Source organism: Pongo pygmaeus, chromosome 7, assembly GCF_028885625.2.
Source record: "Pongo pygmaeus isolate AG05252 chromosome 7, NHGRI_mPonPyg2-v2.0_pri, whole genome shotgun sequence".
NCBI lineage: Eukaryota > Metazoa > Chordata > Mammalia > Primates > Hominidae > Pongo > Pongo pygmaeus.
Genome location: NC_072380.2, coordinates 129,846,519 through 129,862,184, shown reverse-complemented (window position 1 = coordinate 129,862,184; position 15,666 = coordinate 129,846,519). Strand labels below are relative to the sequence as shown.

General features: G+C 39.4%; 1 protein-coding gene across 2 annotated transcripts in view; it reads right to left on the bottom strand.

The window, feature by feature from the left end:
* Positions 1-11,748: 11,748 nt before the first annotated feature.
* The window catches only part of SLC30A8 (solute carrier family 30 member 8), a 228,884-nt gene continuing 224,966 nt past the window's right edge, over positions 11,749-15,666 (bottom strand). For both annotated transcript variants that reach the window (XM_054499601.2, XM_054499602.2), the window contains 2 exons: positions 13,875-14,009; positions 11,749-12,505 (listed from right to left, as the gene is read on the bottom strand). In XM_054499601.2, coding sequence (XP_054355576.1) covers positions 12,360-12,505; positions 13,875-14,009 — 281 coding nt within the window. In that variant the 3' untranslated portion in view covers positions 11,749-12,359. The remainder of the gene's footprint in view (positions 12,506-13,874; positions 14,010-15,666) is intronic.

Sequence of the window (15,666 nt, the reverse complement as noted above, 5' to 3'; positions counted from 1 at the left end):
AAAAGGGCCAAGCATTGCTTCTAGAATTGCCCAGTCCTTGACCTCCTAACCTTCCAAAAATTGCTTCAAGGCCAAGGGTGTTCTGAATTCTGGACATAACATTAGTACAGAAGCTGTCTCCTCCAACAGGTTGATTAGTGACAGGGTTCAGTTCTAAGTCACAAAATGCACCCTGTAATTGCTTTCTTTACTTCATTACTTGCTTCAGCCCAGACAAATGGTATTCAGGAAAGTCTAAGGGTATCCACTTTCCCACCGAGAATTAAGCAAGACCTTCTTTTTAAAACCCTATCTCATAAATTTGACCCATTTCACCTACAATGCTGAGGGAAATTTCAGATCAGACCCTCTGCCTCATTTTTCATGGAATTATCTTTACTTCCCCAGATACAGTGACAGGCACATGGAAGGTGCTTGGTCCATTGTCTGCTACAGACAGTACAACCAAAAGAACCATTCCTCAGCTTCCGTGGGTTTTTATTTGCAACTTTAGCTCCACTGGTATTTATTTCCAAACTTCATGGTCAGGTAGTATTACAGGAAGGCCTCAATAAGCAATTCTGCACAACCAGACAAGCAAATAGTCAATGTAGGTATGAATGTGTGTGTTCTAGACATGTTGGAAGTTGGAGAGGAGAGGAGGAAAGGAGGAATATCTGTAGTCCCATAAAAAGAGGTAAATATATTGTAAAATATCTACAATATATTGCCACAGAAATCATTTTAGTTAATAATGATACTAACTGCTGATTATGATGGTTCACAAAGGGCTTCTGCCTATGGTATCTCATTTGATCTCCATAACAATTGAAGGAAGTAAGAAGGATCAGGATTCTTATTCCTGTTATGTCCATGGGGAAGCAGAGCTCCTAGAGTCAGCTGTGAGCAATTTACAGTGACAGAATTGGCCATGTTGACACCTATCCTGCTACACTCCCTATCACGTATTCTCAGCTGCTCCTGATGCTTCACTTCCTTAAGGGCTAATCCAGGATCACTGAATCCACTCCTATATTTTAAAAGTTGACATATTGCATCATTATTTATTCAATTAATTATCCAGTGATTACTTAGATAGTAGGCACCATAATGGGTTGTGGAGGAAGAGAAAACATTAAATAAGATAAAGATCACTGATTTTGCAGAACTCAAAGTCTACTTGGAGAAGTCAAAATTGTAAATACTTTTGTGTAATGTGATAAGTCCCTACAAAGTGTTCAATAAGCAAAGAAGAGAGAAGAATAAACTTTTCTGAGAGTGGAAGTCAGTGAAGCTTCAGAAAGGGTTGACTTTTGGCAGGGCTTTAAAGGATAAATAACAGTTTCAAGGCAGAGAAGAGAAAGGAAGAGAAGGGAGGGTATTTAAGTAAGGGGAAATGAGCACAGGCACAGAGTCATGAACAAATACAGCCTACTTGTGAGAAGATGAGCAGCTCAGTGTGTTACATTATAGGATATTTGGGAAAACTGGTAATAGGTGAGACTACAGAATAAAATCAGGCCAGATGGCTCCATACTGAGAAATCTAGTTCCTAAACCTGTGTGTTACATATATTTTCAGAATTTAATTTTTTAAAAAACAAGTTTTGTAAATAAGCGTTTCACCTAAGTACTTGGTCAATACCAAGTACCAACTACATCAATATTTGAAATGCCTTCTGTGGGAGAAGGCCAAGTTTGTTCCAAGTCAGGTGTAGATAGGATATGGGCCTGGAGATCAATAGTGGAGATTGTCTGGGTGCCGTGGCTATTTCTTGGTGGCCGCATGAAGAAAAGGGACAGCTCGTGCAGACCCAGAGAAGGAAGCCATGTCTAAAAAATATATATATTGTTCTAATTTATTATAATCTTATTTACATGTTGGTGATGGCAGATAGCAGAAAGACTCCCAGGAAGAGATGTGTCTCAAGAGCATGGAGATGGGATGGACTAATTCTCCAGCCTCCCACCTCTCCACCTGATGATTCTCCTGTACTGACTGTGGGTTATATTTCCCTGTTTAGTGCTTTGCAGTGTGTGTATGTGGATAATAAATATTAAATAACAAATAAATATGTGAAACACTTCTTTACAAGGGATTTTGGGGTACTTGGTACATCTTTGACAAATTTGGTAGAAAATGTATTTTGCCAAAATAATACAAACCTAACTAAAGAATTGCAGCATGCCAAGTTTTCTGTGGTTCTTCCATTCAGTCGAGAGCTTTGCACTTACCATAACATTCTAGCTCCTTCTCATGGCCTACAGGGCTTTTGCCCAGTCCAGCCCAGATCACCCCTCTTCCCCCAGCCTTGTTCACTACACTCAGTACATCTGCTTCCTTTCTTTTTCCCAAGGCTGCCAGGTTCTTCCTACCTGGGGCCTCTGTCCAAGCTATCTTTCCTTTTCCTCCTCCACTTTGCATGGCTAGCTCAGCCCAAATGTCGCCTCTTCATAAAGGTCATGTAGATATAGCTGCCTCGCTCTAGCCCTCTCCCAATTATTACTATATCCATTGGTTTTATTTCTGTCTTACCACTTATCACTATCTGAAAATGTCTTATTTTGGTCTTTATTTGTTTTTTGTCCATATCTCCCACTATAATGTGTCATTATCACCAGGATCCCCATGTTCACCACAAGGCCTGGCACAAAATAGTCACCCATTAAATGCTAATTAAATAAAAAAGTGAAAGAAAAAACAAAGGTAGTTTTGAGGAGAGTTAAATTCTGCTTCCATTGGCATCAATATTTCAAATACTACAATTTCTACTTGACTTTTCCAGCTATAGAAAGAAACAGCCATATAATATTTCACTTTCATCACATTATTTTAATATCCTTCATCCAAGTAACTTGTGAATCAATTTTATTTCTTTACCCCCAACTCCTGACCCTTCACCCCACCTCTCTCTCCTCCCCATGTCCCCATTCCCCCAATCTATTCTATTTCTGTGAGTGATAGGGAAGGAATTTACACTTAGCTCACTATCTGGTATAATGCCCTACCATACCAAGTACCACACTAAGCACTGCTTTTTTTGTTGTTGTTGTTCGACTGAATTTTATTATTATTATTATTATTACTTTAAGTTTTAGGATACATGTGCACAACGTGCAGGTTTGTTACATATGTATACATGTGCCATGTTGGTGTGCTGCATCCATTAACTCGTCATTTAGCTTTAGGTGTATCTCCTCATGCTATCGCTCCCCCCTCCCCCCACCCCACAACAGTCCCTGGTGTGTGATGTTCCCCTTCCTGTGTCCATGTGTTCTCATTGTTCAATTCCCACCTATGAGTGAGAACATGCAGTGTTTGGTTTTTTGTCCTTGTGATAGTTTGCTGAGAATGATGGTTTCCAGCTCCATCAACGTCCCTACAAAGGACATGAACTCATCATTTTTTATGGCTGCATAGTATTCCATGGCGTATATGTGCCACATTTTCTTAATCCAGTCTATCATTGTTGGACATCTGGGTTGGTTCCAAGTCTTTGCTATTGTGAATAGTGCCGCAATAAACATACGTGTGCATGTGTCTTTATAGCAGCATGATTTATAATCCTTTGGGCATATACCCAGTAATGGAATGGCCGGGTCAAATGGTATTTCTAGTTCTAGATCCCTGAGGAATCACCACACCAACTTCCACAATGGTTGAACTCGTTTACAGTCCCACCAACAGTGTAAAAGTGTTCCTATTTCTCCACATCCTCTCCAGCACCTGTTGTTTCCTGACTTTTTAATGATCGCCATTCTAACTGGTGTGAGATGGTATCTCATTGTGGTTTTGATTTGCGTTTCTCTGATGGCCAGTGATGATGAGCATTTTTTCATATGTTTTTTGGCTGCATAAATGTCTTCTTTTGAGAAGTGTCTGTACATATCCCTCACCCACTTTTTAAGTATGATCTCTGAAGGTGATTTATTATAAACACCTTCTAAATATTGCCAGACCCTACACATTTGCATTATAACTGTTCCACCTACCTACTTGCGTTTTTTAAAAAAAAACAAAAACTCCTTTTTGCCTTCTATCTTTTCACCTCCTATTTATTTCTACCAATTCCTTAAAATAGTTGTGTATCCAATAGAATGAATCTAATTTTAAAGGTCCTTTGATATACGCCAGAACAATTTTTATGGCATATTTTGATCACTTGGTTCTTCAAATAGTCCATCAATCTTTCTTTTTAAGTAAAGAACACATGACTTTTATGACACCATCAGCGAGGTTTTAAAAGCAGGGATTTAGTTCAGAGAAAAAGAAATTTTAATGCTCTCAGTTCACATTATATACCAACCATTGTGCTGACAGCAGCACATTAGTTATCTAATGATTACAACAACCTTGTGATATAGGTGTCGTTTTCCCCATTTTATTGTAAGGAAACTGAATCCTGCTTCAGAATGTGGCCAAAACCATGCAGCTAGAAAGAAGATGTACTAGATTAGAATCAGAGGCTGAGTGAATATAAGGTTAGAGGTTAGACACAGATGTCTGGTGTTTACAATGAAACATCTGAAAGAATTAAAATGCTTCGTTATCATATTGATAACTATTGAGGTCTGCTAGATGAAGGTGTGTTCCTGCAGATAATGTAATAATACTACTCTGTGCTGGGCCCAGTGCTAGGTGTTATTATTCAGAGATAAATAGAAATACTTTAAGGAGGGGAACATAGAAAAACACAATGGACAAGACACAAAGTGACAAAAGCAAGAACACAAAAAGGTGATTGCTTGAAAGGCAGCACTGAAGATGGAATGATTGGCATTGGATAGAATATTAGGAAAAGCTTTCTGGACTAGGGGCCATCTGAGTGGATTCTCAAAAAATGATAACTAGAATTTATTGAGAACTTACTATGAGCAGAGAATTGCATTAAGTGTTTTACATACAGCTTCTCATTTAATCCTCACAACTACTCTAAAATGGGTAGTTTTCATTCCTTCACTGGGTAAAAAACTGGGACAGGTTGACTAAGTTGCTGGTGCTCAGACAGCCACTGTATCAAACATGGTCCAACGATATCACAACAATTATTTTATATTATTTTATATGTAAAATTTAGCCAGATATTGAAGAAGTGGAAAGCAAAAAGAGAATAAAAAATAACAGAAGTAGAATTGCATAAAGCAGTTAACCCTCCTAGGGCTTAGGGAATTAATAGAACCCAGAAGCTTGGAGGAGTAAACCCCAAGCTAAAACACTGTCCTCTGAGGAGGAGACACTGATTAATTAATGCTGATATCTTAGCCTGGTGGAAGCTACAATGGAGCTGGGATCTAGACCTCTAAGCAAAGAGTATAGTAACCTGGTACTTTTCTCTGAGGGGATGTATTGAGGCTGGTTCTTTGAGTTTGGGGTAAACTGCAAACTGGAAATACTGCAGGAAAAGAGAATGAAGTGCTGCTGCCAGGGTGAAGAAGTATTACTGGGTTGACACTGTTTGAGAAAGGATCAAGCAGGAAACAAAACAAGAAGAAAGTCCCCTTTTCCTCCCTCTAGGCTTCTGATCTCCCTCTAGGGCCTCCTAACAAGGGGCAGTCAGCAAAGGAGAAATGTAGTTAACACAGTCCCTGCGTCCAGCATCATGAAGCCAAGAATACTGGAGACAGTTGGGGGCTGAGAGACAATAGCTTAACAACTGGCACAACCGGGCAATCTTACTTTCATTATGGCCTTTTCACTCTCCACTCTCCTAGATGACAATTTCACTCCTGCTCCTCTTGTTTTACATCACTAATACCTCCACTTTCACTGTCACACTCAGTTGATAACCTTGCTTCCTACTTCACTTAGAAAAATGCAGCAATCAGAAGAAAATGCCAGATTGCCTCCATCGTACCTAGCCATCTACCAGCAGAATTCTGTTATTGCAAAAGCTCTGTGTTGTATATAAATACTCTCATCTAGAACCAGGCACACGACCTGTGCACTAGATTCCATCACTTCTTGCTTCCTCATGTACGCCACTCCAGCAATTCTCTCCTCTCTCTGTGGGTTGATGGCAGTTAATACCCATCAGGAACCCATGTGTTTCTCTATATTTCCCAGCTTACCTTCAGTTAGGTTAGGGCTATGTGATTAATTTTGGCCAATGAACTCCAAGCAGAAGTGAAAAGCGTCCATTTTAAAAGGCACTGTAACAAATTTAAGATGTGGTTTCCCTTCCTCTCTCTCTTCCCCCACTACCTCAGAGGCTAAATAATGTTCCAGATGGTGCAATGACAAGATGGAAGGGCCTTCATTACTATTAACACCTGTGTAATTGTGTGGCCCTGACAAGATAATGACTTTTGTAACTGCAGCCCAGACTTCTCTCCTGGGATGAAAATACTGTTTCTGTAACTCTAGCCCACACTCATATAAACAACTGCCTATTTGACGTCTTTACATGCTTGTTTAATAACTCAACTTGCCTAATACCAAACTCCTAATCCTGCCCCATCTTACAGGCATCCTCCCCTCTAATCTTTCTTGGCTCTACTTCCGAGATCTATTCCAGCACTACAGTCCAAGCCTAACACCAATATTCACATCATTGCCCAATATTTACCATTGTACAGTGCAGCAACTGACATCTCAGTAATGAGAGAAGGAAAGTAAAGTGAAATACCTACCAAGTTCTGGAATAAACAGGAAGATTTCATCAGGAAATGTAAATTATTCCATGATTTGATTACACATGAACAGTATCTTAATGAAATATATTTTTCAAGGGAGAAGCAATGCAGGTGTGTTGACTTCCTAAAGTTGATGCCTACAATATCAGTACTGAATTTTTCAGGACCCTTAGGGTTTAGCAATTCAGTAGTGTTTTAATCCCAAATATTAATAAAAGTATTCTGGACAAATACAAATGTATCTAAAGCAATATTCTACTCCCTGATGTTGTTTTGACTTGCAGTTGATTGATGAATACATTAATTGAATTAACAAAAGTCTCAGAGTATAGAATTTGAGGGTTTTTTTTTTCAAAATCTATATATTGTAATCTCTCTACTATTGTGCAAATGTTTATTCTCAGGCAAAAAGAATTCTATCATTGAAGGATAAGTGGTAAAGTCTACAGTGTTTAAGAGCTACGAAGACGAAGGGGGAAGAGGAGGAGGAGGAGGAGAAAGAAAAAGGAGGAGGATAAGAAAAAGAATAAAAATAATTGTGTATTCTCATCAGCTATGTTTGATTACAGTGCTTCCCTCATAACTTTATTATTAGAACATGAAAAATTATCTAATCTAAGATCCTGAAAGACCATCTCCACAGCTTTATCTTTATAAAGGATTGGAGATTGAATGGAAAGGGAATCTGCTTCTTGTTTATGAATTCAGAGCTTATTGAGCCAGGGAAATCTGCTCTCCTTTCCCCATCCAAGTTGAAATAAGGTGCTGAACTTTATGAGTAGGTGGAAACCAGAAAAAAAGGCTTCATCTTTCTGGGCCATTAATTATTCATAGAAAGTATTGCTGTAAAGAAATGCCAACACAGGGTATTCTTATTTTCCTGACCATGGACTTTTGCCATGTCAGAGGCAATTTTGGAGTGGAGAATAAGGCAATGACAGAAATTCTTGTTCATCAATCCCACATATATGCCCAATAAAATCCCCTATTCATCGCTATAAAAACGGAGGAGGAGTTAGAAACAAACCAGGGCATTAGTTCATTAAATCTCTACTGATTCCCATTTGAAGAATGCAGTTTAACTTCAAAGGAGACCCTAAATTTGCATCTGATCCTAATTCCATTGTACAGGTTAACTCACCATGGTTTACAATATCTTCAGTACAGCTGGTGTCCTTTCTTCTTCTGCAATACCCCAAAACACTCCTAAACTCTACAGATTCAGGGAAATAATGTCCGATAGTACTATTGGACTGTGTATAACAACCATAGGGTTTTAATGGCTGTAAATAGGATAATTATGTTTTTAACAAATGGGTACCCCTTTGAATAAAGGAAATATAGGGCAATTATAATGATACATTGTCTCCAGGACTTGATTGACACTTCTGAAAGGGATGCAATTCAGCTTGACATCTCTCATCACTTCCTGCCTTTATGGTTGAAGAAGCACAAGTTCCTTTTTTACAACTGTCAAGGGCTCCTACCACCTCTGACCACCATCTTCTTCCTCCATTGGGGTTTTATGCCCATGACCAGAATGATTTCAAAAGCACCCCTGATTCTAACACATTATCTTCCATCTCTCTTAGACAAATATGTTCCCCAAATGAGTTATCTCGTCCAATAAATGATTGAAAGAGTGTATTCTCATTACAATCCTCACTGGTGTCATGAAAAACATGTCCTGCCATGATTTTGGTGATAAAAAGATGATGACTTAACCCAAACTCTCTCTTGATTTTATTTTAAACAACACACACTAACATTTTAAAATAGAATTTAAACAGGTGCCCAGTAACAGAATGACAAACGTTAAGTGTGAAATCAGAAAGTTAAAAAACTAAACCGCAGATGGTCACCTTTTTATTTTTTTTAACATCCGCCTGCGCTGGACTGTTAAGTGGCCTCATCACTGTCAAGCCAGGCAGGATTTGTAAAGCTTGGGATGTGGGTATTCAGAGATGACATTTGCTTGGTGCCTTTAATGATTTCTGTAATTAGTCATTTAAACAGATTGCCCTGTGATCCAAAACAGGGAATACAGAGAGATGAGCTGAGAAAATCATTTCCTGGAGGCACTTTAGAGCTAATTGTGGAAAATGAGGCTTGTCTCTTTGCAACACTCTCTGGATCTTATTTCATTGGGTGGGGATGGAGCTGGAGAGCAACATTCTCCAGGAATCTATAAAATGTATATGCCTGGGAGGTGTTTTTCTTTTTGACACCACAGTGCTAAAAGACTTTGTTGGGTCACAAAATTTAACAGATATTAAGTGATCCAAATTTGCCACTGACAATTTAGAAACCAGAGAAGGAAATGCACCTGGTCAGAGAAAGTTGAGGCTACATGACAGAGAAAAGCGAAGGACTTGATATTTCACAGGAACAGGGTAAGACTTGGGAGACCTATGACTGCGCCTTCATTGCACTGGACAGTTGTACTTTTTATTAATAAATGTCCTTGGAGTGACAATTCTGCTCTTCAAAGATAAAACTGGAAGCTTTCAGAGACAGTCAGAAAGGGATTCGACTATTTTAATTAATTCATCACTCTCACTAGGTAACAGCCTCTCAGTAAATGCCTTTATCCCAGCAAGCCTCCATTGCTTCCTCAGAGAAACAGCTGTTTAATTCTCACCAATAATTTTGCCACTCTCTTGTGGGAACTGTGTTGATAACTCAAAATTTCTCAAAAGTTGAGATGATTTAAAATTCTATGCCCACTAATGTTTGTACATAATAAAAAATAACATTTAATATGTACTGAACGCTAACTACATGCTATGCACAGCTCCAACCTTTTTAAGTGTCCTAATTTATTAAACTCTCACAAATTTGAATAGGGAGGTTTTACTGATCAGGAAATAGAGGATCAGAGCATTTAAGTAACTAGCTCGAGGTCACAGAGCTAATAAAGGGAAGAGCTAAGATTCAAACTCAGACAATCTAGCTTCAGAACTGATGCTTAATGTGTAAACATCCTTTCTTTCATGTCCTTCAACATTCCCATTTCCCATCTGTAACCAAACATATGGAAGGCATAAATTTCTTTTATGGGTCCTAAAATCACCATAGAGCCCTAGATAAATCTTAAGTGGGTGCTGGGTGACGGTGAAGCATATTAAAATGGAGGGTGGTGGTAAAGTTGACCTGATTTCACTACTCAGAAGAACAGAGTGTTGCTTTGAAAGACATAAAAGAATGTAGATGACGGGTTGATGAGTGCAGCAAACCACCATGGCAAGTGTATGCCTATGCAACAAACCTACATGTTCTGCACATGTACCCCAGAACTTAAAGTATAACAACAAAAAAAAGACATAAAAGATCATTAATGTTTTGATAGCTGGAGAGAATACAATGCCATGAAGTAAAGAATTCAACTACATGATTCCACTAACTTCCTATGGCCTGGAGTTCTGACCACACCAGGGAAAGGGTAATGGGAGAGTCAGAACTTCAGAATTGATGGATGGTGCATAAAGCCCCTGAGTAGCATCTATTTTTTCATCTCAAAATCCTTAAAATCTCCCTTGTAGATTGTCTTGCATTTTGCCACATAAACATCTACTGTTCAGAGTTTTCAATCTAGCTGACTAAAAAAGCAGAATTTCAGGGAAACAACAGAAACACCCTGGGGCCATGGGACAATTACTTTGGTTGACACACAAATCTCCCTCCATAATGATTACCTGACATTCAGTGAATTTCTGACTGAAAATCAAATCTAAACATGATTTTCAAAAAGAAGCAGAAGCAAATAATTATACTAAAATTTGTGTGTTTGCCAAGTCACCTAGTCTTTAGGGTGTCCTATGCAAAATATGGAAAAACAAAACCATTCAGTGGTCCTTGAGACAGGAAAAGTGATTTGGCATAAACCATTCTTTCCATTTTGAGAACCCGATGTGGCAGGAGACGTTGGGAACCTGAGCAGCTCTAATCCTGGTTGCCTAAACAAGCTCACTTAGGTGGGGGATGAGTGTATTTGTCTCTACTAAGCAGGGAAAGCTCAGCAGAATGCTAAGTAGCTATTTCAGTGGTGCTGATTGATTTGCAGAGATGGCACAGATGTGACCTCCTCAGTCAAAGTCAATGTTTTCTTAGCCCTCAAATTTCAGAAAAAAATACAAATATAAATGATAAATAATGACGAGGCCCAGATATAGCCTCAGAGTCATTGCCTCAACAATTATTAATGCCTGCTATGTTTCTAGTACCCTGCTAGAGTCTGACAACAATATAAAAATCATCTAAGACCTATCTCCTGTTCTCTACAATACTCATAACCATAAAGCTGCAAAAAGTATGTAGTTTTAAAAATCACAGCGTGGAGAGTTTTCTTTGCATCATGTATTTTGCTTTTTCAACTAAAAGCTAACAGACAAACATAAGTGTGCCTTGTGCCTAGTCTTCCTTTTTTCTAGAATGTCCTTCTCTTCTTCGTCTTCCTGGAGAGCCTCCATATGTAATTCAAAGTCCAGCAGGGCTGTCACCTCAATGACATGAAACATCACTGGCCATGCCCATCCAGCAATATCCATCGCTTTCCTTTTATACCCCACTACATCACTGCAATTCATGATACTATTGTAGCTGCCTGTGTATGTGTCTAGCCGTCCCACTCAATGACCTCCTGTGGTTGACAATCTTCTAGACTATGGCTCATCTTTAGAAGCATCTCTGGGTAACTTTTAAAAATGCAGAAGTCCAGGTTCCAAACCAAACCCATTGACATAGGATTTCCAGAATGTTGGCCTGCACATCTTTAGTTTACTCTCCACAGATAGTGCTGAGTTGCTACCAGAACATAGAAGCACTTGCTGCATCTGATTCCTCTTTATAGTTTCAATGCTAAGACCAATGTCTAGCACAAAGCGGTGCTCAGATGATGCTCGTGGATTGAATGAATTGGTTGCATCTGCTTTATTCCTTCTTGCAGGTAAATATCTAAATTATCTGTGGCAACAACTTGGTGGGGTCAACTCGAATGTTTTTGTCGGCTGTTCTTGAAGACTTCTGGGTCTCTACAACCACATTCTTTGGCTGGTGCCAGTGTTTAAGCACTCTGGTAGGTGAAAATATTTTATTTTGAACAGTGATTATATAAAGTTTTGAAATAAACAAGTTAGAATTTAGAAATAAGAGGGATTTATTACCAAAATGTGACAAGTAAATAAAAATTAGTTGTAAGTGCCTCTCTGTATATTCATACATATTTCCAATTCAGAGTAGAAAAAAAAATCACATTACAGCTTGGTGAGAGAACCAAGTGATGGGGTGTTAGCACACAGAGTCACTTTTATTCCTGACTTGGCTCTCCTTATTTTTTGTTTCTCATGTTTGGGAAAATTTTGTGACTATTTGTCCCTTCCACTGATTTCTAGTAAGACTTTCCTGAGTTCAAATTTACCTATGTGTTCTCAAGATACATTATTGGAAGGGAGATGAATTTTGTATTGCCGATAGTTACAAACAGCTGTTACTTCAGCTACACTCAGGAATAATCTATATACACATTCCTGCAATTGAACACAGCTACTGATCAGTATATAATCCAATTGATTGATGGATCTCAGTGCCTCTTCCTTCATGGTGAATGGAGCTAAATAAATAGATAAAATGTGCATTGCACCATGACATGAATTTCTTCCTTTGGTTCCTTATTTTCTATGATGCAGAAACTGCATAGCAGCATGTTTGAAGGTGGCCTGTCAAATTTGGGAAGCTGACAGTGTGACTGAACTAGTCACAGGGATCTTCACAGAAAAGGCAGTCGGGGTCCTGGTCAACTGGAGATTCCATCTGAATGGTGAGTGAGTGCACCGTAAAGCTTTTGCTGAGGGCTTTAGCAATTTCTCTCCGAACCGCTTGGCTGTCCCGGCTGGCTGCTGTTGATAAAGAACCACAGGGAGATTAGCACTGATTGCACATGCATGGGCGACTGCTGTGACTCCAACTTCAAGTACTTTGTCTTTGACCTGCTGGGGTGGGGCAGAGGCAGGGCACTCAGAGGAAGCCACATTTGCTCTGATAATCAGCTACATTCACACAGACAAGGCAGGGGAAACTCTAGTGCAGCAAAGTGCCCTGTCGCTATGGGAACTCTTTCTGTCCACTGTTATCTCTGGAGTCTGGCATTCCTAGGAGCTTAGTATGGAAGGGGAGACAAGCCCTGGAAAAAGCCAAGACAGAACTATTATTTCTTATACAGCCCTGCTCACCAGCTCCCAGGGATCTCTGGGTTGCAGGCCTTGTATGTAATCAGAATTTATATCAAGGGTAGTGACAGGAACCAGGAAGCGTTTAGAGCTCCCCACAGACCTTTCTTAGAGCAGCAACCCTCACTGCCATTTTTCTTCCTGTCCCAAATGCTATCAGCAGGCTGTAAAGTCTCCTCGGTAGCAACCTGAGTGTTTACCAGATTCTTCCATTTGCAGTGAAATATTGGCATAGTGAATGCTGTAAATTCCCTGAAGTCAGACCTGAGCCCCTTCGAGAAGATGAGGATGTCTGAGAAAGTGCACAGTTTTCAAATGACCGTCACTAGTGTTCCTGTCCCCTGCCCCTAAGTAACTCCTTGAGTCATTTTTTAGCAGCCTAATGTATTATCCTTGGCCTGAGCTTTCTCCTGAGGCAGTAAATGCCCTCCCACTGCCTATCCTCCCAGCTCTAGGACATATCAGAGACAAAATTAACTTCTTGAAAAAGTAATTTTTAGTATAAACCTAGTATTATAAGAATTTTCTCACATGGCTACAGAATTTCTAATCATACAGTATGGGAACCCACCATAATTCCTATTAGCACATCCATTAGCTTGTTAGAAATTTAAGAGTGGGGGCTGCCTGTGTCTCTTTCATCTTCCTATTTTCAGTGCTAGGAAAAACATCTTATACATAGGAGATACTCAATTAAGTTTTTAATTCATTCCTATTATTTGACTGATAGGGCACCTAGCCAAACAGATGAAGTTGAATATTCAGAGTCCAAGGCCTTGAAGCGGCAGTTGCATTTTAGTCCTTTGTTCTGTCTGTCCTCGGCCCTCTGCAGTCAGCCCCAAGAATGTGGTGGGTATCATTGTTGCTATGACAACATCAATAAGTGGGCTGGTTTCAGAGGCCGTTGGTAATAGAAAACACTTTATAGTGTTTTGACAAGCAACAGACAATAAGAGCAGCTCTACAAAAAGGAGGGAAATTACTGACTTTACAGGACAAGGACTGAATTTTTTCCAGGGTGTTTACAAAACTCACTGACCTGTAGCAACATGAGCTGAGAGAATTACTTGATTCATTGTTAGAGACCAGATGTGCAGGCTGTGCACAGACACCACCCCGTCGACTGCTAAAATAAGCTCTTTCACACCACTGTAATTCAGGCTCTTTGGCACACCTGACAAAAGGGAAGAGATGGAGGCTGCAGTTATTCAACTAGATACAGCTCATAGAATTACCTAAACAAGCTGCAAAGTCCTCACCAAAATTTCAATGTGCTCATCCATTTGCTGGTTTCTTACTTCAAATGTTTACAAATAAGATTTACTGACTACTTCAAGGTTTACCATCAATCAAAAATTCCCACTCAGAATACTTGCACAATTTACTATGCAATAACCAACAACGGTAATTATCCTTAGTTTTTACAGTATACTATTAAACTAACTGTGCCTTTTCCAACATCTTTATATACACTCTGGAAAGTAAAATGAAATAACATGAAATTTGGTATCAAATAATCATGGGTTAGCATCCTGATGACAACTATTGTGAATTTACCCAAATCCCAGAACTTCTCTGATCCTCAGCACATTTGTAGTAAAATAAGGGTGATAAGAACAACACATAGATCACAGAGATCTTTGAGGAGCAATTCAGAAAATATCTAATCATTATGAACAACAATGTTGTACAAAGATTAGTCACCCAACAGGTCATTTAGTGAACTGTGCTAATAGAGGATCCTAACATTGTATAATACCATCTTATTCGGTTTGTAAGTTTTCCATTATTTTAGCTACATTGGAGGATGCTGTAGAAGAGATGTCTAAGTACAGCCCTTTTTTAGCCTCTACTTCAGTTATGTACAAACAACACAAACACCTTGGGTGTTTATTAAAAATAAATGAACCATGACTCCATTCCAGACCTAAAAGGCAATTTCTATGGATGAAGCTCCGAAATCGAAAGTCTTTCAGAGTGGTTTTCAACTTTGGATGCATATTAGTATTACCAGAGGAGATTTTAGAAATCCTGATGACTAAGTTACACCCAAGACCAATTAAATCAGAATCTCTGTGGATAAGGCCCAACATCAATGCTCATTTGGTGCTTCTATCAGGCAGCCAAGATTGAGAACCACTACACCAACATTCATGAGCCACTGAGCAGCTCTGCTTTGCAGTGGTTCTCTAGTCTTACTATATGTTTTTAAAAATACCAAAGCCAGCCCCAACCCCAGACAATTAAATCAGAATCTCTGGGTGATATAGTTTGCATATTTATCCTTGTCAGTGTCTCATGGTGAATTGTAATCCCCAGTGCTGGAGATGGGGCCCGGTGGGAGGTGTTTGGGTCATGGTGCCAGATCCCTCATGGCTTGGTGCTGTCTTTGTGATGATGAGTGAGTTCTTGCCAGATTTGGTCATTTAAAAGTGTGTGGCACCTCCCTGTCCTTGCTCCATTCTCATCATGTGACGTGCCTGCTCCCCCTTTGCCTTTTGCTGCTATTGGAAGCTTCTTGAGGCCTCCCCAGAAGCAAATGCCACCATGCTTCCTGTACAGCCTGCAGAACCATGAGCCAATTAACCTTATTTTCTTTATAAATTATCCAGTCTCAGGTATTTCTTTATAGCAAGGTGAGAACAGCCTAATACACTGGGTATGGGAGGCCTGAGCATAAGCATTTTTTAAAAGCTTCCCAGAGGATTATAATGAACAGCTAGAGTTGAGAACCATCTACTTAAAGAAATGGGGAACCCTTAACCCTCCTTTTGAAAAATTTAACCCATTTATGCCTGGGGTTGCAATTTTTTGAATTTTTGCAATCAGAC